This window comes from Mercenaria mercenaria, chromosome 13 (assembly GCF_021730395.1).
Source record: "Mercenaria mercenaria strain notata chromosome 13, MADL_Memer_1, whole genome shotgun sequence".
Lineage (NCBI taxonomy): Eukaryota > Metazoa > Mollusca > Bivalvia > Venerida > Veneridae > Mercenaria > Mercenaria mercenaria.
In genome coordinates this window covers 20,717,842-20,743,848 of record NC_069373.1, presented here as the reverse complement: position 1 = coordinate 20,743,848, position 26,007 = coordinate 20,717,842, and the positions used below count along the sequence as shown (strand labels likewise).

The following is a 26,007-nucleotide window of genomic DNA, read 5'->3' as shown; positions in this document are numbered from 1 at the left end:
AAATTTCACATGCTGATTATAAATATTGATTGAAAATTAAAAATGAAAAAAAAAAAAAAGGTAGAAGGGTGAAGTTGGAGTGGGAGGGGGGGGGGGGGTGCAGAGGATGCCTGATCAGTGGTGGGCATGACTGGGTGGAGAAGTGAGGCAGGGGAATAGTACAACTTGGAAGGTTTGAAAAAAATCTAAAATAAATGAAAAAAAAAAAAATTGGGAGGGGGTGGGAGTGGGGTTGAGAGGGGGAGGGGGTGTGACCAAGGCAAGTGGGTGACCAGGTGTGGGTGCGCAACTTCACATGTTTATAATAAATGTTCACAGAAAAGAATGAAAGAAATTTAATGAAATTCTGCCAAATGGTAAGTTTGTTATGTACAAATATGTGGATTTTTAGACAATTAAAGGGCAATAACTCTGAAGTTACAAAAAGAAATCCGTACAAAATTGTCTGTGCACAACTACATTATAGTGCTGTAAATTCTGTTAAAGTTTCATAGTTCTAGGTCAAATATATCAAAAGTTATGATGCAGAAATTGGCATATCTATAGATCTATAGTACCCTATATAGTTAACACTAGAAACTTCTAAGGGCCATAACCCTGGTGTTACTTGGGCAATCTGTCTGAAACTTGATGGGCCCCATAACCTCATAGTGGTGAACATGTATATGAAGTTTGTTTGAAAAAAATCTAAAATAAGGAATGAATTTTTTTTTTTTTTTTTTTTGTGTGTGTGTGTGTGGGGGGGGGGGTGTGATCAAGGTAAGGGGGCGACCAGGTGTGGGTACACAACTTCACATGTTTACAATAAATGTTCATGGAAAAGAATGAAAGAAATTTAATGAAATTCTACAAAATGGTAAGTTTGTTATGTACAAATATGTGGATTTTTATACAAATAAAGGGCAATAACTCTTAATTTACATATAAATCCAAATGAAATTGTGTGTACACAACCACATTATGGTGATCTAAATTCTGTTTAAGTTTCATAGTTCTAGGTCAAATATATCAAAAGTTATGATGCAGAAATTGCCATATTTATAGTACCCTATATAGTTAACACTAGAAACTTCTAAGGGCCATAACTCTGGTGTTACTTGGGCAATCTGACTGAAACTTGACGGGCCGCAAGAACTCATTGTGGTGAACATGTATATGAAGTTTTAAATAAATATTCCCAGCCATTTCCTAGATATGGCTCCGGACGGAAAGACGGACGGAAGGACGGACGGACAGACAACGCCAAAACTATATCCCTCCGACTTTCGTCGAGGGATAATAAACATGGAGACAGAAAGATTTTCCTGACACAGAAACATACAAGTAAGAAATTAATGTTGTTTTTAGAAAATTACTTTAAAAAATAAGCAGTGGGGCTCAGAAAAGTCATCATCATCATCATCACAATTATTTCTTTAATCATCCCATCATCATTATTTATCGCCACAATTATTTTTATCATCACTGTCATACAAGTGTATCGTTTATTCGTAGAAATTATGGCATGATAATTGTTATCGTACTTTGGTTTATATAGGTGTAGGAAGTGGTAATAGTATACATGTAAGGCCGGGAATGTTTGTTACCCCATCAAATATTACCTGAAAGGTTTATGCAGAATAATCGCCTGCCTACCAAAACAGTACTTCGATATCTGTATACAATTTGAAACCCCAGGAAAGTAAAAAATAGTTTCATTTTTGTAGTTTGTTCGTGTCTCTGCCAGAAATATGTCATTTATGGCTGAATTGATCTGACGTGCCGAGCGTAAGACCCAGGCCCGTAATACAAAGATCAATATCAGACGTGTAGGTCAAAGGTCATGAGGTCCTAAAAATGTATGCACATAGTGTGTTGATGGTCTAATTGAAAGAACAGCGTTTTTATTCTCTTTTTGTAAAGCGCTTGAATATCTGTCCTGGCAAGAAGATTGTAGAAAGCTTTTCCGGTACCGATTCGAAAATTTTCCCCCTACTTTGAAAGAAGTGATGTTTTAAAGATCCTGACTCTAAGTTTTGAAATATATCCTCTTAGAGTATAAAAGATCATCCTGTGTATAACTAGAAACTATATAAATGGTTGACTTGATACTTCACACAATTTAAAGAAGTAAATGAGAGGATGTGCAGTGACAAGTATCATAAATGCAGCTGACAGTTTTTTCAAAGAATAGATATGTACCTAGATATTTAGAAATTTAATGGAGGATTACTTGTGCAGTATAAGAAATGCTCATAATTATAAAACACATTGAGGACAAAGGCACAAACTGCAACCAACCTTTGCCTTTATCATTAAAATCTGTGTTGCTTAGTATTCAATTTTCCAACCTTATTCACCTAAAAATATTGTTATGAGTGGAATATGCTGGAAAATGGTGAATTATAAAACTTTTTTGTCTGCCTCAGTTTTGCAGCGGTTATTCTTTATTTTCACTTATTATTTTGATTTCACATACATATTTATTCCTTTATAGGAAATTGTGTTGTTGTTTTTTTTTTCTAACTTAAATCATGCGTACATGTAAGAAGAAATTTTAATAAAATTATGCCTTTTCTTGAAAATCCGATTTTTTACCACTGACTATTTTATTAGGTAATCATGATCAGTCAGGATAAAATCACCAGAAATAAGCATGTTACTGAAACATATTTATGCGTTTAATAGATGCTTTTCATCACTTTTTATACGCCCGTTTGAAAAACGGGACGTATTATGGGAACGCCCCTGGCGGGCGGATGGGCGGGCGGGCGGGCGGCGTCCACAGACTTTGTCCGGAGCATATCTTCTTCATGCATGGAGGGATTTTGATGAAACTTGGTACAGTTATTCACCATCATGAGACCAAGTGTCATGCGCAAGATCCAGGTCCCTACGTCTAAGGTCAAGGTCACACTTAGAGATCAAAGGTCAAATTCAAGAATGGAAACTTTGTCCGGAGCATTTCTTCTTGATGCATGGAGGGATATTGATGTAACTTGGCATAAATGTTCACCACCACGAGAAGGAGTGTCTTGCGCATGAACCAGATCCCTAGGTCTAAGGTCAAGGTCACACTTAGAGGCCAAAGGTCCGATACAAGAATGACTTTGTCCGAACCATTTCTTCTTCATGCATGGAGGGATTTTGATGAAACTTGGAACAATTGTACAACATCATGAGACAATTTACTTCCCTTTGTTGTTACTATAAATAGCTTATATTGTAACTTTTTCATTACTAGTTGTAGGGAAAAATCGAGACCAATTTTCTGTAGTACAACATGCATGTTACATCCAATTTTTGAGGTGTAATTTGACCTATCTCTACCTGATAAGGATTTTTGTGTGGACTACAATTTTTTTTTTGGATTTTTTTTTTTTCATGCCCCCGAAGGGAGGCATATTAGTTTTCAACTGTCCGTCCGTTAGTTCGTTCGTTCGTCACAACATTAACTTTTTGCATGAATGCACTTTACTCGCGAACCACTGCACCCAGGACCTTCAAACTTCACATGCTGATAGTACTTATTGAGTACACGACCCCTATTGACTTTGGGGTCACCAGGTCAAAGGTCAAGGTCACCAGGTCAAAGGTCAAGGCGCTGCAGGGGGGCATTTGTTACCATTAGTGACAGCTCTTGTTTTTTTGTTTTTTCTAAAGATTAACTTCCCTTTGTTGTTACAATAAATATCTTATATTGTAACTTTTTTTATAATTGACCGTAGGGAAAAACCAAGACCACTTTTCTGTGGTACAACGTTGATGTTACTTTCAAATTTTAGGTGTATTTTAAGGTACCTCTACCTGGTAAGGAGTTTTTATGAGGATTTAGAAAAACAAAAGAATTACAAAAATTACTAAACAACCACAAAATTAAAATTCCATTTGCAAATACAGGTGCTAGTGTAAAGAAATTTGCTGTGACGGGCGTATATTGTGACATTCTGGCACTCTTGTTTACTTCTCACGTGCTCAGGTCTGGGTCAGAACAGCTAGACCTCTGCACGAGAATTCTTTTGTTCAAACAGGTCTTTCAGAAAAATATAGACCTCAGTCTAACAAAAGAAGAGGTATGTATTTGGTATGTAGCATTGCCTAGTGGATCTCTAACAAGATTGTTCAAATTATGCCTCTTGGGTGAAAAGAGGCCCCGCCCTGGGGGTCACTTGTTATATGAGTTATATAGGAAAAAATACTTCAAAAATTATCAGATCGTATTTCCTAGACTGTTTAATCATATTTACTGACTGCGACCTTGACCTACTGACCTACTTTCTTGTTTTTATAGCTCACCTGAGCACGAAGTGCTCGAAGGTGAGCTTTTGTGATTGCCCTCTGTCCATCCGTCTTCGTCAACAATTTGACTGTTAACACTCTAGAGGTCACAATTTTGGCCCAATCTTAATGAAACTTGGTCATAATGTTACTTTCAATAAAATCTTGGATGAGTTTGATATTGGGTCATCTGGGGTCAAAAACTAGGTCACCAGGTCATATCAAAGGAAAAGCTTGTTAACACTCTAGAGGTCACAATTTTGGCCCAATCTTAATGAAACTTGGTCAGAATGTTACCCTCAATAAAATCTAGGATGAGTTAAATATTGGGTCATCTGGGTTCAAAAACTAGGTCACCGGGTCAAATCAAAGGAAAAGCTTGTTAACACTCTTAGAGATCACAATTTTGGCCCAATCTTAATGAAACTTGGTCAGAATGTTACCCTCAATAAAATCTTGGTCGGCTTTGATATTGGGTCATCTGGGGACAAAAACTAGGTCACCAGGTCAAATCTAAGGAAAAGCTTGTTAACACTGTAGAGGCCACATTTATGACTGTATCATCATGAAACCTGGTCAGAATGTTAATCTTGATGATTTCAAGGTCCAGTTTGAATCTGGGTCATGTAGGATCAAAAACTAGGTCACCAGGTCAAATCAAAGGAAAAGCTAGTTTACACTGTAGAGGCCACATGACCATATCTTAATGAAACTTGGTCAGAATGTTAATCTTGATGATCTATAGGTCACATTGAAATCTGGGTAAAAAACTAGGTCACTACTAGTATTAACAAGCTTTTCCTTTGATTTAATCTAGTGACTCACTAGATTAAATCAAAGGAAAAGCTTGTTAACACTCTAGAGGCCACATTTATGACTGTATCTTCGTTAAACTTGGTCAGAATATTAATCTTGATGATCTTTAGGTCAATTTCAAATCTGAGTCATGTGGGGTCAAAAACTAGGTCACCGGGTCAAAGGAAAAGCTTATTAACACTCTAGAGGCCACATTTATGACTGTATCTTCATTAATCTCAGTCAGGATTTTATCTTGATGATTTTTAGGTCAAGTTCGAATCTGGGTCATGTGGGGTCAGAAATTAGGTCATCAGGTCAAATCAAGAAAAGCTAGTTAACACTTTAGAGGCCACATTTATGATCATATCTTAATGAAACTTGGTCAGAATGTTAATCTTGATGATCATTAGGTAAAATAGGTCAGGTGAGCGATACAGGGCCTTCATGGCCCTCTTGTTTAGCTCGACTATACATCAAATAGTAGAGCTATTGGAATTGCCCATGCACCGGCGTCAGTATCCACTAATGGGAATGGATTGAAACTTCACACACTTGTTCACTGTCATTATCTCATATGCACTGTGCAGATCCCATAACTCTACTTTGCATTTTTTCAAAATTATGCCCCTTTTCCGACTTAGCAGTTTTTGGTTAAGTTTTTATGCCCCCGGCATCTACTGATGCGGGAGGCATATAGTGATTGTCCTGTCCAACCGTTCGTTCATTTGTTCGTCTGTCCATCCGTACGAGGTTAACCAAATGGGACCGTTTCGTCTAGCATCAATACTTCTTACTAGAATTACTTGATACTGATGCAGATGTAAACTGTGACCATTCCTCATCGTCAGACATCACCTGACCTCAGTTTGACCTTGACCTTGACCTCATTTTGGACTTCAGTTGCTTTATATGGGCCATCTCTTGGTTAACCAAATGTTACTGTTTCGTCTAGCATCAATACCGCTTACAAGAATGAATTGATACTAATACAGATGTAACCTGTGACCATTCCTCATCTTCAAACATAACCTGACCTCACTTTGACCTTGACCTTGACCTCATTTTCGACTTAGGTTGCTTTGTATCGACAAGGATGCCACTGGGGGCATCAAGCATTTATTGAACGCAGCTCCTTGTTGTATGTAAGCTGGTATCTCAGTATCAACTAATGGGAATGGATTGAAACTTCACACACTTGTTCACTGTCATGATCTGACATGCACTGTGCAGGTCCCATAACTCTACTTTGCATTTTTTTCAAAATTATGCCCCTTTTTCGACTTAGCAGTTTTTGGTTTAGCTTTTGTATGTAAGCTGGTATCTCAGTATCCACTAATGGGAATGGATTGAAACTTCACACACTTGTTCACTGTCATATGACATGCAGTGCAAAGGTTCAATAACTCTACTTTGCATTTTTACAAAATTATGCCCCTTTTTCAGCTTAGCAGTTTTTATGTCTCCCCACACCCCCCTCTGACGGAGACATATTGTTTTTGCCCTGTCCGTCTGTCTGTCCGTCCATCTGTCACACTTTATTTTTACGATCAATAACTGAAGAGCCATTTGACCTAGAACCTCAAACTTCATAGGGTGGTAGGGCTGCTGGAGTAGACGACCCCTATTGTTTTTGGGGTCAAGGTCAAGGTCACAGGGGCCTGAACATTGAAAACCATTTCCGATCAATAACTTGAATACCACTTGACCCAGAATGTTGAAACTTCATAGGATAATTGTACATGCAAAGTAGATGACACCTATTGATTTTGGGGTCACTCTGTTAAAGGGGTCACAGGGGCCTGAACATGAAAAACTGTTTCCAATCAATAACTTGAGAACCACTTGACCCAGAATGTTGAAACTTCATAGGTAATTGGACGTGCAGAGTAAATGACCCCAAGTAATTTTGAGGTCACTCTATTAAAGGTCAAAGTCACAGGGACATGAACGTGGAAAACCGTTTTTCGGTCAGTAACTTGAGAACCACTTGACCCAGAATGTTGAAACTTCATAGGATGATTAGTCATGCAGAGTAGATGACTCCTATTGTTTTTGGGGTCACTCCATTAAAGGTCAAGATTACAGGGGCCTGAACATTGAAAACCATTTCAGTTCAATAACTTGAGAACCATTTGACCGAGAATGTTGAAACTTCATAGGATGATTGGTCATGCAGAGTAGATGACCTCTATTGATTTTGGGGTCACTTCGTTGAAGGTCAAGGTCACAGGGGCCTGAACATGGAAAACCATTTCTGATCAATAACTTGAGAACCACTTAATCCAGAATGTTGAAACTTAATAGGATGATTGAACATGCAGAGTAGATGACCACTATTGATTTTTGGGTCACTGATTAAGGTCAAGGTCACAGGGGCCTGAACATTGAAAACCATTTCCGATCAATAACTTGAGAACCATTTGACCCAGGATGTTAAACCTTCATAGGATGATTGAACATGCAGAGTAGATGACCCCTATTGATTTTTGGGTCAGTCTAAAGGTCAAGGTCACAGGGGCCTGGTCATGTAAAATCATTTCCAGAAAGTAACTTGAGAACCACTTGTCCTAGAATGTTGAAACTTAATAGGATGATTAAACATGCAGAGTAGATGACCCCTATTTATTTTGGGATCACTTGATCAAAGGTCAAGCTCACAGGAGCCTGAATAGTAACTTGACAACCACTAGGCCAAGAATGTTGAAACTTAGTGGGATGACTGGACATGCCAAGAGGATGATCCCTATTGCAGCCAACCATCAGTGTCTCTTTGACTTTTGCTCCTGACCCCTATTGACTTCTTGCCTATATGACTTTGCATTGGGGGAGACATGCGCTTTTTTACAAAAACATCTTCTAGTTGGTTAAGTTCTTATATGTAAGCTGGTATCTCTGTACTCACTAATCGGAATGGATTGAAACTTCACACACTTGTCTACTGTCATGAGCTGATAAACACTGTGTAGGTTCCATAACACTGTTTTGCATTTTTACAAAATTATGCCTCTTTTTCGACTTTTGTATTCATTCATTTGACAAGGCTGTTGAATAGTCGAGCGTTGCTGTCCCCAGACAGCTCTTGTTAAGTTACAGCCCTGAAATTTGGATGGCATGTACAGTTTTGCACACAGATCTTAAAACTGACTTTCAGTGACCATGAATGTGACCTACTGACCTACTTTCCAATCTTTTAGCATGCATTTGAAACATGTGGCTCATATTACTCAAGTGAGCGATTCAGGGTCATCATGACCCTCTTGTTTATTAAAACCTATCTATTTTCAAAATTAACCATAAGAAAGACAGTAGCCCAGGGTGTTAAAACACTTAATGCAAAAGATGTCATAGATTGTGTAGTGAGATTGCTGGTAACATTTATGCTGTGTAACGGCTACCAGACACTGTTCTAGGTTTTCCAGATAAATGACAGGTCATTGTCACTTCAGGTTAATCAGACATGCAGATCTACCATAAGATATGATGCTTTGAATTGTGCAAGTGATTCAGAATTAATGAGTAGTAAGGGGAATGTCATTTCACAGTTTTAGACCGAAGTAGTCCAGTGACTTTCGAAAAAGTTCTAGATTTGGTTTAGGAACTACTACATATAATTCTTCGTTGTTTAGAAATTTTTAATTTTGCTAATGTACTTCATGTTTTGGGTGGAATATTTTTCTCATGTACTTGGTAAAGAAGTTTTCATTGACAGACTTTAATCAATATGCTTTTTAGCTTGTCTATACGAAGTATATGGAGGGCTATCCTACTTGCCACGGTGTCGGTGTCTTTCTGCGTCTCCACCTTGGTTAAAGTATTGATGCACTTTCTCTTTTTTTCTCCTTATCTCTGTTATTACTTGATGGATTTAACTCAAACTTTAAATTGTTATTCTTAATCATCACCCACATCATCTGGTACAAGGGCCATAACTCTCACACCAATATTTTATGAATTATCCCCCGTTTTTAGCTCACCAGAGCACAAAGTGCTCAAGGTGAGCTATTGTGACCGGTCATTGTCCGGCATCCGTGGGCGTCTGGCGTCCATCGTGCGTTGTCCGTCAACATTTGCCTTGTGAAAACTCTAGAGGCCACAATTGTGATCCAATCTTTATGAAACTTGGTCAGAATGTTAATCTTGATGATCTCTAAGTCAAGTTTGAAACTTGGTCATGTGGGGTCAAAAACTAGGTCAGTAGGCTAGATCAAAGGAAAAGCTTTTGAACACTCTAGAGGCCACAATTATGAAACTTAGAATGTTTGTTTTGATGATCTCTAGGTCAGGTTTGACACTGGGTCATGTGGGGTCAAAAACTAGGTCAGTAGGCCAGATCAAAGGAAAAGCTTGTGAACACTCTAGAGACCACAGTTGTGACCCAATATTTATGAAAAATGGTCAGAATGATTGTCTTGATGATGATTTCTACGTCAAGTTCGAATCTTGGTCATGTGGGGTCAAAAACTAGGTCACCCGGTCAAATCAAAGGAAAAGCTTGTGAACACTTTAGAGGCCATAATTTTGACTCAATCTTTATGAAACTTAGTCAGAATGTTTGTCTTGATGATCTCTAGGTAAAGTTTGAAACTGGGTCATGTGGGGTCAAAAACTAGGTCAGTAGGCCAGATCAAAGGAAAAGCTTGTGAACACTCTAGAGGCCACAGTTGTGACTCAATATTTATGAAACTTGGTCAGAGTGATTGCCTTGATGATTTCTAGGTCAAGTTAGAAACTGGGTCATGTGTGGTCAAAAACTAGGTCACCCTGTCAATTCAAAGGAAAAGCTTTTGAACACGTTAGAGGCCACAATTTTAACTCAATCTTTATGAAACTTTGTCAGAATGTTTGTCTTGATGATTTCTAGGTCAGTTTTGAAACCAGGTCATGTGGGGTCAAAAACTAGGTCAGTAGGCCAGATCAAAGGAAAATCTTATCAAAACTTTAGAGACCACAATTTAAGTTTGAAACTCATGAGAATTAATCAGAATATTTGTCTTGATAATTTATAAGTCATGTTCGAGTTTGGGTCATGTGGGGTCAAAAACTAGGTCACCCGGTCAAATCAAAGGAAAAGCTTGTGAACACTAGAGGCCACAGTTGTGACCCAATCTTTATGATTTTTGGCCAGAATGTTTATCTTGATGATTTCTAGGTCAGTTTCGAAACTGGGTCATATGGTTTAAGAAACTAGGTCAGTAGGTCAGATCAAAGGAAAAGCTTGTGAACACTCAAGAGGCCACAGTTGTGACTCAATCTTAAAAACAAATTGGTCAGAATGTTTGTCTTGATGATGTCGAGGTCAAGTTTGAATCTGGGTCATGTGGTTCAAAAACTAGGTCAGTAGGCCAGATCAAAGAAAAAGCTTATGAACACTCTAGAGGCCACAGTTGTGGCTCATTCTTTATGAAATTTTGTCAGAATGTTTGTCTTGATGATCTCTAGGTCAAGTTCGAATCTGGGTCATGTGGGGTCAAAAAGTAGTCAGTAGGCTAGATCAAAGGAAAAGCTTGTGAACACTCTAAAGGCCACAGTTGTGATCCAATGTTTATGAAATTCAAAACTGGGTCAAGTGGGGTCAAAAACTAGATCAGTAGGCCAGATCAAAGGAAAGCTTGTGAACACTCTAGAGGCCACAATTTTGACTCGATCTTTATGAAACTTGTTCAGAATGGTTGTCCTGATGATCTCTAGGTCCAGTTTTAATCTGGGTCATTTGGGGTCAAAAACAAGGCCACATGGTCAAAACAAAGGAAATGTTTGTGAACACTCTAAAGGCAACAGTTATGACTCAATCTATATGAAAACTTGGTCAGAATGTTTGTCTTGATGATCTTTAGGGTAAATTCGTAACTGGTACATTTGGGGTCAAAAGCTAGGCCACATGGTCAAAACAAAGGAAAAGTTTGTGAACACTTTAAAAGCAACAGTTGTGACTCAATCTATATGAAAACTTGATCAGAATGTTTGTCTTGATGATCTTTAGGGTAAATTCGAAACTGGGTTATTTGGGGTCAAAAACTAGGTTAGTAGGCCAGATCAACTCTGGTGAGCGATATAGGGCCATCATGACCCTCTTGTTACATGTAGGATCAAATATCTTTCACTAATGAACACCTTACCTTACATTTTCACTCCTGGCTTGGCAACTTGTGAAAATGTTGCATGAGAGATATTTCAGTCAGACACTGAAACAAACAAATATCATCTATTCATTCTTCACAGAATAAACATCAGTTGAAAAGAATGTTGAAAAAAAAACCACTAAAAATTTGTAAGATATTTATGACATATAAACCCCTGATTGAAATATGGCCATTAAGTGCTCAGTCATTGTGTTGACAAATGGATTAACCCAGTGATGATATATTTATTGCTATCATTTTGCACAGTCAGATTTAAAGAGTCAACTGAATTTAAATTTGACAAACTGTACAGAAATTTTCTTCCCAATATGATTCTAACCAAAGGCTTATGGATTAGGACTTAAAGTAGTCAAATCTATTCTGCCTCTTTTCAGACTAACTGATGTGCATTAAATCTTTAGTGACATACTATGATCATTAAAATGTGATTTAGTAATTTTATATTCAGACTTATTGTTTATGCGCTTGGCTTATCATGGTTAGAGTATTAAAATGATCAGATTTAATTTTCCTTTCAAAAAAAATGCATGTTGAAAGGACAAACTTAGGTCAGGTGCTATGTTAGAATTTACAAAACTAATTGGTTAGATAGTAGCAGGTTTGATATGACCCAGCTGACACTAAAATTGTCCTAGGATAAAGATTTATACTGGATTAAATCAGGTTGTGTCACCATAGTGATATATATATTACAGGCTGCTGTTCACAAGTGCAAATGTAAGATCTTTTGTTCACAAGTGAACATGTGGTCGGTAGATGAATGCTTTGTTTTTGTGGTTTAACGTAGGCTATAAAGGTCAAGGTCACATTGTCTTTGAGACTGAAAATGGTTTCTGTTCAACAACTAAAGAACATTTTGCCGTACTTCATAAGTTAATTGCCTGTGGTAAATGGATGAACAGCATTGTATTTAGGTCAGTAGGTCAAAGGTCATGGTCACACAGACCTTGAGACTAAAACGATTTCTGTTCAGTAACTAAAGATTGATGTGGCCTACAGACACCAAACTTTATAGGATTATTACCTGTGGTCTGTAGATGACCCTTCTTGTTAGCTCAACTATTCGAAGAATAGGGGAGCTATCCTACTCACCCCGGCGTCGGTGTGAGCGTCACACAAATGTTAAAAGTTTGCGTACCACCCAAAATATTTTCAAAGTCCATTGAGATATTGCTTTCATATTTTGCATACTTGTTAACCATCATGACCCCGGTCTGTAAAAAGGAGGAGGCAACTCTATCAAGCATTTTGACTGAATTATGGCCCCTTTTCGACTTAGAATAAATGTTAAAGTTTGCGTACCACCCCAAATATTTTCAAAGTCCATTGAGATATTGCTTTCATGTTTTGCATACTTGTTTACTATCATGATGTGTATAATGGCTGTTCGGTGTCATTTTTATGCAAATGAACTGTATACAGTACACTCGCGATCCTACGAAAAGCCAAGGGACTGGCCGTTTTTTCGTAATATCGCATTTTCGTTCGAGCATAGCATAGGAAATTTCGCTATACAGCACCTTAATATCTACACGTCATAACACGTGATATTAAACATGTGATGTTCGTATCGGAGTACATGTGTACAAATTTTATATGTACATCTGGTTTTACTACAAATCTTATTGAATCTGAACTCAGATGGTATGTAGAATGTAGAATGTTTTTTTTTTTCTTCATTTTTTATTCACTGTACATAAAACATATACAGGGTACATTGTTGCACGAGAAAAAAAATCGCAATTGCATATTCTGATACCCTCAGCCACCCTTTACTGAATTGTTTGGTATAATAAAACGACAATACACAGACGATCAGGACTTAAATATTGTTTTATTTTCTTTATGCAGTGATTGAGACGTATAGAAGCAAGTGTGTTTTGTATGCCAACCGATTGGATAGTTATAGGAGAAAAAAATAACCACTAACTTGTGTCATAGTGTACAGCATATGCTTCGAATTTAATTACTAAGTTTTCACACTTTAATCACTGTTTACGCCCAGCTAAATGATAGTGACACTTTCCACTCTAAAGCATTTTCACGCCGTTATGGAAGGTGTGAAAACTTAGACAAGTTGAAAACAGGCTTTAAGGGCATAACAATACATTTGTAGGAGCGCATTTTTCGTAAAATTGCATTTTCATAAAACCGTGACTTTGTTACATAGAAATAAGAAGGAAAGCAGCCGGGACCACAACATCTTTTTGTAGTATACCGGTATTTCGTTAAATTGCGATTCGTAGCATCGCGAATGCACTGTAATTGCATAAAATGATTTGAAGATACAAAATACATTTTGATATGAAAAGTGTTGAAAAGGTTAGCAAGAGAGAAGTTTATATAGGGTATCAGTTGTAAATATGACACCCCTATTTATTCAGCAGGGAGTGTGAAATTCATCCTTTGTAGATTGCACAATATCTAATACAGGTAAGATGTTGAACATAAAGATCCTGCATAATCTTTTTGAATGAAAGTTGAATTTGATTAATTCAGAATATGCAGTTCTGAATTTTAAATAGAATGTAATTTTTTTGTGTAAGCAGATCTTAACTGCCTGTTTACTGTGTTACAGTCAGAAATGCCTTAAGTTCTCCAATCAAACGGTTTTAAGACAGGTCTCTAGTAATGGAGTGACCTTTTTACGTGTGCTGAAGTTGATTGAACACATACTTGGTCATGTTGATGTGCACTTCGTGGATGGATATTGAAAAAAAAACAATCCACAGAGGCAGTCATGAGTCTAGAGTTTATGGTATAATTTCCCATCTGAATTGGAATATGTTAATTTGTATGTTTTCTTTTAGTTTAAAATGTAAAACATGTTTTTTTTTACGTTCTGCTAAGATTAAGTTATAAATAAGACATTTAAATATCGGTAAAATCAAGAATAAAATTTTGTGATATGACGTCTGCACCTATTTTAACCTTTACCCTGCTATATTTCTAAAATGGACTGGTCCATCATTCAGTTAGGGCAGTACCACTTATTATTCAAAGGGGTATTCTCTGAACATTTCCTGACTGAATAGCGTACAGTGCACTGGTCGCAAAGGCAGAATCACTTGCTGCCAGCAGGCTAAAGGTTAAGCTTTTGAATATATCTGAAAATAGTTAATTTTTGAAAGAATGAATATTGTCTTTAATAAAATTTATAATAATTTTGAAAAAAGAAAATAATGCTTCAAATCCTCATCTTCATTGCCATGTCTTAAAACTAATTGTATAAAATGGATTGATGGATGAATGGATTTTAATGCTAACTACATTTTATATCTTTTGTTTTATGCATATATAATTTCTTTAATTTCTGTTCAATACTTGTTACTACGATCATAATACGTTCATTCTTGTCCTAAGAGGACCCCATGTAAGATTAGCTTTAATAGCTAAATTAATTTACCCTCTAAAAATAAAGAATTTTCTTACTTATTTACTTACTTACTAAAAAAAATGATGCCAAACTTATTAATTTCAACCTATACTTTACACAATAAAACTACCATATAAAAAAATGATTAAGTTCAGATATTCTTTTAAAAAGTTACTAAATTCAGTTAATTGGATATTCATGAAAATGGATGATAAAATTGTTGAAATTGATCTGATATTTCAAGTTGTTGCAATAAGTACATACAATTTATCTTCATTTACCTTAAGTCATTTGCAAACAATAAGAAAATTTACAAGGGCAAATTCAACATGTAAAAGTACTCTGTTTTACTTTTTTTTTTTTTTTTTTCGTTTTTTTTTTTTTTTTTTATCATCATACTTAAAAACATCTAAATTTCATGCACTGAGGACCCACTTTCAAAAGTCTCAAACTTAAAAAACTTAAAATATTTGACTTTATAGTGATTAGTGATTATGATAAAATTTATAGATTACAAGTTTTGCGACTATGAAGTTGTGTGACTTACGGAGCGCAGTGTTGCTCCATGTTGTGTGACTTACGGAGCGCAGCGTTGCTCCACAAAAGAACAAGATTTAACATCAACGCATATTTCTGGATGCTAATTAAGCAAACTTGCATTGTGTAGAGAATTGTGGAGATCCATGAAGCAGCCGCTATGCACAAATATCTAATATATAAATATATATATATAATTTTTAGTGGGAATACATTTCGCAAGATGCACATTTTTATACGCCTGAAGGGACGTATTATGTTATGACGCCGCTGTCAGTCCGTCCATCTGTTTGTTAGCAATTTTGTGTCCACTCAGTAACTCTTGAACCCCTAAGAATCTGGACACAAATGTTCACCACATCGAGACGACGTGCAGAGCACATGTTTCAGATGGCTCACTTCTAGGTCAAGGTCATACTTGGGGGTCAAAGGTCATACCTTCGGGTGTATATTGCTCCGTATTGCGGTGCTCTTGTTGTATGTGTTTTTGTTTTGTTTTTGTTGGGTTTAACGTCTCACTGACACAATTATAGGTCATATGTTGACTTTCCAGCTTTGATGGTAGAGAAAGACCCCAGGTGCCCCTCTGTGCATTATTTCATCACAAGTGGGCACATGGGTAGAACCACCGACCTTACATAACTCTGGCACCAATATTTCATGAATTATGCCCCCTTCTTACTTAGAATTGCAGTTTAATATTGGTGCATTTTCACTTTATCTGTAATATTACTTAATGAATTTGATTCAAACTTAAAATAGTTCAGTTTGTGCTGGATATATCTTAAAAATATTTCTCCTAGAGTGATGAAACCATGTACAATGGCAAGAGTGGAGGCATCTTTGGCCAATGGACGCACATCTGAGCCGTGCCATGAGAAAACCAACATAGTGGGTTTGCGACCAGCATGGATCCAGACCAGCCTGCGCATCCGTGCAGTCTGGTCAGGCTCCATGCTGTTCGCTTTTAAAGCCTATTGGAATTGGAGAAACTGTTAGCGAACAGCATGGATCCTGACCAGACTGCGCGGATGCGCAGGCTGGTCTGGATCCATGCTGGTCGCATACCCACTATGTTGGTTTTCCCATGGCATGGCTCATCTAGTTCTTTTATGAGATTATTAGGTGTTAAATTAGTGTTAAGAGTAGAAAAGTTGAAAAGCTGTAAGTACTTACAATCAAACATTTGTAGTGTTCATTTGTTTTTAGGTTGAAACCACGAAGTGGTTGAGACCTATAATTACCGTATTCCAGAGCTTGCAAAAAATATCAGACTAACCATTTTCACTGAAGGACAGATTAATCCGCTGTAAGGTTTTTGCCCGTTTTTTCGGGCTAATCGACAGATATTCTTATTGATATAAACTGTTTTCTGAACATTGTTCTACAGTCGGTTGATATTTTCATACATATGTAAATACAATAAGGTTAAAGAATGCGTCATTTCGCATTAAATTTTTGTTTTGAAGTCTGTTGATCCATCAAGCATGGCTAAGTTGAAAAGCGAAGGTGTATTCCTTTAAAACACTTCAGAAAAACCCCAGGAGTGACCGAAGTGCATGAAAATATGCCGTGAAAAAATAGTTTGAAACGTATAATAAAGATTTCTCTAGTTTAGCCTTAATACATCATGCACTCGTCAGTAATAAAACAGCATATGATCTGAATCATTTTTTCTTGTTGTATAGGATATAGATCTGCATGCGATTCTTTCTACCTGTCCTGATTTGAATGACAAGGGAGATCACTGTGTAGGAGTAAGCTAAATGATAAACTGCTTTATTTCATTAAAAATAAATTTGATTTCTGAATTACTTCCCTTTATTCTTATTTTATCCTTATTTTTGTACAGATTTTATAATGACCGATTCGTATTATTTATTATTTAACATTTTATTTTATCGTTTCAATATCTTTGTACGATTTATGTAAAACTGAGTCAAAATGTTTGTTTAAGATTTCCTTTTTACAAATAATTATAACTGTAGTATATTAATTACTATAATATTCCACTGGGACGCTGGGCCTACGATTGATTAGTTTGACTGGAAACAGTCATAACTACGCAGCGCAGCGTAAACAAACAAAAATGAATAAAACAAAACAAAACCACTGTAACACGGAAGATGAAATAATGCACGGAGGGGCACCTGGGGTCTTCCTCCACCATTAAAGCTGGAAAGTCGCCGTATGACCTATCATGTGTCGGTGCGACGTTAAATCCAACACTGTAACACGGAAAGCTACATGTTTAAAGTGAAGCAAATGGTCGTGCTGCATGTGCACGTCTGGTCAATTTACATATTTGTCTCAATATTTAATGTAACAACCTATTTTTAGTACTTACAAGATAAATAATTGACATTCCTTGCAAATCCTGAATATATTTAGATATAAACGGTACTTTACTATGACTTTTAACAACATTACATCAGTTCCGGATTTGTATTTTAATTGTTGTTGAATTGAAAAATTCACATGAAAGTTGTCATTTTGATAAACGTTAATAAAACAGAGTAAAAAGCTACAGAGTTTTTAAAATAGATTATTAAGCAAAATAGAATCAAAGCAGTACATAACGAGAATTTATAGTGGGTTAAAAATCTCATCAGAGCTTATGTTACTTGTACTTGTCTCTCTGACTCAATTAATAAATCTTATCGTGGGTGTTTGCCTGATGTGAAGTTTCTCAATGTTGGCCTACATATGTGTCCCTGATAAATGAAACTGTTTGATTTCATTTAAGCAAAATTGAATCAAAGCATAGCAACAGGGCATTTGCGTCTTCTCCCGGAGATTTTCATGTGTATAGTACTTTTTCTTATCTCAAAACTGCATGGTAATCGAAACAGTAGGATCTTGGGGTAGATACAGGTCTAGTTTCTAGCTTGGTGGATCCCACTGACTTCTACTGTTGTTTTAGCAGGGTCGGTCGTTTGTACAAATATTTTTAACAAGGTAGCGGAGTTTAAAGACAACAACCCATGAATTAAAAAGTACGGTTGCAACATTTTTAATGTTTTGGTGTCACGATTACTTAAGTCGTGACGTCAATACCTTTTATTTCTAGGGTCGGCTAAACAAGAAGTTGATTTCGCAGAAATGTGTAGAATTATACAACCCTTGCTCCAAGAATTGTGAAAGTTGGTGTATTATGTGATATCGTGTTAAATTTTGAAAAATAATTAGATTTTTCTATTCTACCCGATACTTTGAACCAAGCTACATAGAAATACTTTTTGTACCCCCCGACAACAAAGTTGGGAGGGGGGGGGTGTATACTGGTTTAAGGTTGTCTGTCTGTCTGTCCGTCTGTCCGTAGACGCAATCTTGTGCGCACCATCTCTGCTTATCCCCTTGACAGAATTTAATGAAACTTCACACAAGTGATCAGTACCAACAGTAGTTGTGCATGGGGCATGTTAGGTTCTTTTAGATAAAAAATTTGCAGAGTTATGGGACTTTGTTTTTTTGTTACTATACTATATACATAAACACAATCTTGTGCACACCATCTCTCCTCATCCCCTTGACACAATTTAATGAAACTTCACACAAGTGATCAGTACCAACAGTAGTTGTGCATGGAGCATGTTAGGTTCTTTTAGAAAAAAAATTTGCAGGGTTATGGGACTTTGTTTTTTTGTTACTATACTATATACATAGACACAATCTTGTGCGCACCATCTCTCCTCATCCCCTTGACACAATTTAATGAAACTTCACACAAGTGATCAGTAACAACAGTAGTTGTGCATGGGGCATGTTAGGTTCTTTCAGAAAAAAAAATTGCAGAGTTATGGGACTTTGTTTTTTTGTTACTATACTATAGACATAGACACAATCTTGTGCGCACCATCTCTCCTCATCCCCTTGACACAATTTAATGAAACTTCACACAAGTGATCAGTAACAACAGTTGTTGTGCATGGGGCATGTTAGGTTCTTTTAGAAAAAAAATTGCAGAGTTATGGGACTTTGTTTCTTGTTAACTATGTACATACAGTCTGCATATGCAATCTTGTGCGTGCCTAATCTACCGAACCCTTGCACACAATTTAATGAAACTTCACACAAGTGATCAGTACCAACCCTAGTTGTGCATGGTGCATGTTACATTCTTTTAGATAAATATTCTGCATAGTTATGGGACTTTGTTTTTTGTTACTATACTGTATACATACAGTCCACATAATTATGCAATCTTGTGTGCGTCAAATTGCAATGTACTGTGTCAGTGCATGTGGGGGGTACATTCATCACCTTTAGTGATAGCTCTAGTTAAATTATGTCTTCTAGCTTATAGACTAAGTTAAGAATAAGATTCTTATTTGTCAAAACGTTATTCTATATATCTGAAAATTGTGTTTTTGATTTGTAGAAGTCGACAAAATGGCTCTTCTTAATAAGTAGTCTTATTTTTTAATACATAACGATTTGCCAGGAAAACATTCACTCAAACAGTATATGTACAATGGACTGGTAAACATAGAAAGTAGTATTGATTAGGTCAAGAATGTGTACTATTGAACTAACTTCTTAACAGAACCACATGTTTTTCGAAAGGTTTCAACCTTTCTGTGCTTTCAGCGCTTTGATTGATAATATCTATGAAATTCTTGTTGTATCAAAACAGATTAACAGCTGAGTTCTCATATACCTTTCACCATGGTCTTTTATTGCAATTGGACAGAAATATTTTTTTAGTACATAGTATTGAATTAACAATGATTATATTGGGTTTTATGCAACTTTGGGATACAAAAATAAATAGGGAGCTTTAGTTGTTACCAGTTCCGACTTTAAATTGAGCCGTGCCATGAGAAAACCAACATAGTGGGTTTGCGACCAGCATGGATCCAGACCAGCTTGTGCATCCGCGCAGTCTGGTCAGGTTCCATGCTGTTCGCTAATGGTTTCTCTAATTCCAATAGGCTTTGAAAGCGAACAGCATGGATCCTGATCTGCGCAGGCTGGTCTGGATCCATGCTGGTCGCAAAGCCACTATGTTGGTTTTCTAATGGCGCGGCTCAATTGATACTTTGATCTACATGATCAAACATGATAAAGTTGTGGTTACACTTCAACATTTCAAACATGGAATTGTACTCAGATGAGATTTCATCTTCTGTTAGTGTTCAAAATACAATGGCACTAACCCAATTTCATACTTTTTTCATTACTGTGTTTTTAATGGAAAATTCAAACTTTGGATAAAATATTTCAACACATACTGGATAGACTAAGAACATTGTGACAGCAATAAAAATATATAAGCCGCATCCGCGCAGTCTGGTCAGTATCCATGCTGTTGGCTTTCAAAGCCTACTGCAATTAGAGAAACCATTAGCAAACAACATGGATCCTGACCAGACTGCGCGGATGTGCAGGCTGGTCTGGATCCATGCTTGTCGCAAATGCACTATGTTGCTTTTCTCTTGGTGTGGCTCATACTTAAACAAATTACACATAATGAAACTACTAGTTGATTTAATAATACTTTATTGCCTCTGAACACATGATAATACATGCAGCACATATACATAATGGGTAACAGTAGCAAATGGATTGGACTACAAATTATTACAATTAGAATTTAGACCTTCCCAAGTGTAAGGTAAGCAAGGTAAGGGTTAGATACAGAATATTAATTTTAGTCAAAATGTATATCATTCATTGATCACAAGCATAACTTAGCATTTGGTCTATCATAGCATTTACAACATTTTTTGGTGGATGGATATTGTCGTTTGCATGAGCTAAAGTTATGTCCATATTATTTAATAAAATGATTCTGTCTTGTAACCCCTCGAATACTTCAGAAATAATCTTACTATAAAGATACCCAAAATAATCACTGTGTCTGAATCTTGTAGTCTGATTGACTTCAAATGTATGTGGTCCTTTTATCATAACTATGGAATATTTATTTTTTTCTAAAAACGTTTCAACGCTTTTACGAATGATTTTCATTTTTTGTCGAAAAACGCTATGATGAAATGGTAACATATGCAGGAACATATGTATAACTACAATAGTACGTTCAGTTTGTGGTATATTGTCTATACGGCGAGAGATTGAATATAAATTATAGCGCACATCGTCCCATTTATTTGTAACAAAATATGGATGAGCGTGCGGATACCATCCTGCTTTGAAATTTATTTGTTTGTTGAAACATTCCGACTCTTTATGCCACCTCCACATCCACCACTTTTCTGTGATACGTTGACATTTGAATCGGTTGAGAATTTCTTTATACCAGGCCCTGGTAGTAGAATCGCCAAACAAATATAAATGCCTATTTTCCAGACATTTCTTATAATCATTGCCCTGGAAACCTGGAAAGTAAAAAGAACATTTTTTTTAACAATACATATGCATTGACCATATTCTTGTAGACAGCTGAGATGAATTCTGGTTATACAGTAATAGTCAAAAAGATGTTGAAAGAGATTAACTTCTGCTCTTTAAGTTAGCATAGGGTATACCTAGATTTACTTCAAACTGACATTTCCTGAAGCGTAGAGTATACATAAATTCATTTCAAAATGACGTTTCTTGAAGCGACACTAGGGTATACATTAATTCATTTCAAACTGACATTGCCTGACACATAGGGTATACATAATTTCATTTTAAACTGACGTTTCCTGATGCAAAGGTTATACATAAGTACATTTCAGACTGACATTGCCTAATGCGTCCCGTGTACACAAGTTCATTTCAGACAGGCAATGCCTGGGGTGTAGGATGTACATGAGTTCATTTCAGACTGGCATTGCCTGAAGCGTAGTGTGTGCATAAGTTAATTTCAGACTGGCATTGCCTGAAGCGTAGTGTGTGCATAACATCATTTCAGACTGGCATTGCCTAAAGCATAGGTTATACATAAGTTCATTTCAGACTGGCATTGCCTGAAACGTAGGGTGTACATAAGATCATTTCAGACTGGCATTGCCTGAAACGTAGGGTGTACATAAGACCATTTCAGACTGGCATTGCCTAAAGCATAGGTTATACATATTAAGATCATTTCAGACAGGCATTGCTTGAAGCGTAGGATGTACATAAGATCATTTCAGACTGGCATTGCCTGAAGCGTAGGTTATACATAAAATCATTTCAGACAGGCAGTATCAAGCATAGGTTATAGGTAAGTACATTTCAGACTGGCATTGCCTGAAGTGAAGGATGTACATAAGTTCATTTCAGACTGGCATTGCCTCAAGCAAAGGTTATTCTTAAGTTCATTTCAGACTGGCGCTGCCTTAAGCTTAGGTTATACATAATTACATTTCAGACTGGCATTGCCTGAAGCATAGGGTGTACATAATTACATTTCAGACTGGCATTGCCTAAAGCGTAGGGTGTACACAAGTTCATTTCAGACTGGCATTGCCTTATGCGTAGGATGTACATAAGTTCATTTCAGACAGGCGTTGCCTCAAGCATAGGTTATACTTAAGGTCATTTCAGACTGCCGCTGCCTTAAGCGTAGGTTATACATAATTACATTTCAGACTGCCATTGCTTAAAGCGTAGGGTGTACATAAGTTCATTTCAGACTGGCATTGCCTAAAATGTAGGGTGTTCATAAGTTCATTTCAGACTGGTGTTGCCTAAAGCATAGGTTATACATAAGTTCATTTCAGACTGGTATTGCCTAAAGCATAGGGTATACATAAGTTCATTTCAGACTGGCATTGCCTAAAGCGTAGGGTGTACATAAGTTCTTTTCAGACTGGCTTTGCTTAAAGTGTTGGTTATACAAAAGTTCATTTCAAACTGGCTTTGCCTGAAGTGTTTGGTATACACAAGTTCATTTCAGACTGGCTTTGCCTGAAGCATAGGGTATACATAAATTCATTTCAGACTGGCATGACCTAAAGCATAGGTTATACATAAGTTCATTTCAGACTTCTTTACCTGAAGCATAGGGTTTGCATCAGATCATTTCAGACTGGCTTTGCCTGAAGCATAGGTTATACAGAAGTACGTTTCAGAATACATCAGTTCATTTCAGACTGTCATTGCCTGAAACATGTTATACAGAAGTACATTTCAGACTGGCATTGCCTGAAGCGTAGGGTGTACATTAGTTCATTTTAGACTGGCATTGCCTGAAGCGTAGGGTGTACATAAGTTCATTTCAGACTGGCATTGCCTGAAGCGTAGGGTTGACAAAAGTTCATTTCAGACCGGCTTTGCCTGAAGCGTAGGGTATACACAAGTTCATTTCAGACTGGCTTTGCCTGAAGCATACGGTATACATCAATTCATTTCAGACTGGCATTGCCTAAAGCATAGGTTATACATAAGTTCAGACTTCTTTACCTGAAGCGTAGGGTGTGCATAAGATCATTTCAGACTGGCTTTGCCTGAAGCATAGGTTATACAGAAGTACATTTCAGAATACATAAATTAATTTCAGACTGGCATTGCCTAAAGCATAGGTTATACGTAAGTTCATTTCAGACTGGCATTGCCTGAAGCATAGGTTATATATAAGTTCATTTCAGACTTTTTTACCTGAAGCGTAGGGTGTGCATAAGATTATTTCAGACTGGCTTTTCCTGAAACATAGGTTATAAAGAAGTACATTTCAGACTGGCATTGCCTAAAGCGTAGGGTATACATATGTTCATTTCTGACTGGCATTGCCTGAAGTGTATTCATTTCAGACTGGCATTGCCTGAAGAGTATGTTAAACATAAGTACATTTCAGACTGACTTTGCCTAAAGTATAGGGTATACATAAGTTTATTTCAGACTAGCTTTGCCTGAAGCATAGGTTATTCAGAAGTACGTTTCAGACTAATTTTGCCTGAAGCATAGGTTATACATAAGTTTATTTCAGACTGTCTTTGCCTGAAGGATAGGTTATACACAAGTACGTTTCAGAGTGGCTTTGCCTGAAGTGTAGGGTGTGCATAGGATCATTTCAGACTGGCTTTGCCTGAAGCATAGATTATACAGAGGTACATTTCAGACTGGCATTGCCTAAAGTGTAGGTTATACATAAGTTCATTTCAGACTGATGTTGCCTAAAGCACAGGGTGCACATAAGTTAATTTCAGAATGGCATTGCCTGAAGCGTAGGGTGTGCATAAGATCATTTCAGACTGGCTTTGCCTGAAGCACAGGGTATACATAAGTTCATTTCAGACTGGCATTGCCTAAAGAATAGGGCATACATAAGTTCATTTCAGACTGGCATTGTCTGAAGTGTTGGGTGTGCATAAGTTCATTTCAGACTGGCATTGCCTAAAGTGTAGGTTATACATAAGTTCATTTCAGACTGACGTTGCCTACAGCCTAGGTTATACATAAGTTCATTTCAGACCGATGTTGGCTAAAGCATAGGGTATACATAAGTTCATTTCAGAATGGCATTGCCTGAAGCATAGGGTGTACATAAGTTCATTTCAGAATGGCATTGCTTGAAGCATAGGGTATACATAAGTTCATTTCATAATGGCATAGCCTGAAGCATAGGGTATACATAAGTTGATTTCAGACTGGCTTTGCCTGAAGCGTAGGTTGTGCATAAGTTCATTTCAGACTGGCATTGCCTAAAGCGTAGGTTATACACAAATACATCTCAGACTGGCATTGCCTAATGCGTAGGGTGTACACAAGTTTATTTCAGACTGGCTTTGCCTGAAGCGTAAGTTATACAGAAGTCATTTCAGACTGGGATTGCCTAAAGCCTAGGTTATACATCAGTTCATTTCATACTGGCTTTGCCTGAAGCATAGGTTATACAGAAGTACATTTCAGACAGGTGTTGCCTAAAGCGTTGGTTAAACATAAGTTCATTTCAGACTGGCGTAGCCTAAGGCGTAGGTTATATAGAAGTACATTTCAGACTGGCATTGCCCAAAGCATAGGTTATACATAAGTTCATTTCAGACTGACGTTGCCTAATGCCTAGGTTATACATAAGTGCATTTCAGACTGGCATTGCCTGATGCATAGGTTATACATAAGTTCATTTCAGACTGGCATTGCCTAAAGATTAGGTTATACAGAAGTCATTTCAGACTGGCATTGCCTAAAGCGTATGGTATACATAAGTTCTTTTCAGACTGGCATTGCCTGAAGAGTATGTTATACATAAGTTCATTTCAGACTGTCTTTGCCTGAAGCATAGGTTATACATAAGTTCATTTCAGACTAGCTTTGCCTGAAGCATAGGTTATACATAAGTTCATTTCAGACTGTCTTTGCCAGAAGCATAGGTTATACACCAGTTCATTTCAGACTGGCTTTACCTGAAGTGTAGGGTGTTCATAGGATCATTCAGACTAAAGCATAGGTTATACATAAGTACATTTCAGACTAGCATTGCCTAAAGCGTAGGTTATACATAAGTGTATTTGAGACTGGCATTGCCTAAAGCGTAGGTTATTAATAAGTTCATTTCAGACTGGCATTGCCTAGAGCGTAGGGTATACATAAGTTCATTTCAGACTGGCATTCCCTGAAGCATATTCATTTCAGACTGGCATTGCCTAAAGTGTAGGGTATACTTAAGTTCATTTCAGACTGGCATTGCCTAAAGCGTAGGTTATACATAACAGAATGGGATTGTCTGAAGCATAGGGTGTACATACGTTCATTTCAGAATGGCATTGCCTGAAGCATAGGATATACATAAGTTTATTTCAGACTGGCTTTGCCTGAAGCGTAGGGTGTGCATAAGGTCATTTCAGACTGGCTTTGCCTAAAGCATAGGTTATACAGAAGTACATTTCAGACTGGCATTGCCTAAAGAATAGGGTATACATAAGTTCATTTCAGACTGGCATTGCCTGAAGCGTAGGGTGTGCATAAGTTCATTTCAGACTGACGTTGCCTAAAGCCTAGGTTATACATAAGTTCATTTCAGACCGA

At 37.0% G+C, this 26,007-nt stretch overlaps 1 protein-coding gene across 4 annotated transcripts in view; it reads right to left on the bottom strand.

The window, feature by feature from the left end:
- Positions 1 to 20,593: 20,593 nt before the first annotated feature.
- LOC123529466 (NXPE family member 2-like) overlaps positions 20,594 to 26,007 on the bottom strand; it is a 63,900-nt gene continuing 58,486 nt past the window's right edge. For 3 of the 4 annotated variants that reach the window (XM_045309806.2, XM_045309807.2, XM_053521305.1), the window contains exon 7: positions 20,594 to 21,449. In XM_045309806.2, the coding sequence (XP_045165741.2) occupies positions 20,782 to 21,449 (668 nt within the window). In that variant the 3' untranslated portion in view covers positions 20,594 to 20,781. Of the gene's footprint in view, positions 21,450 to 23,640; positions 23,685 to 26,007 lie in introns of all 4 variants that reach the window. The other variant, XM_045309810.2, reaches the window with a different exon arrangement.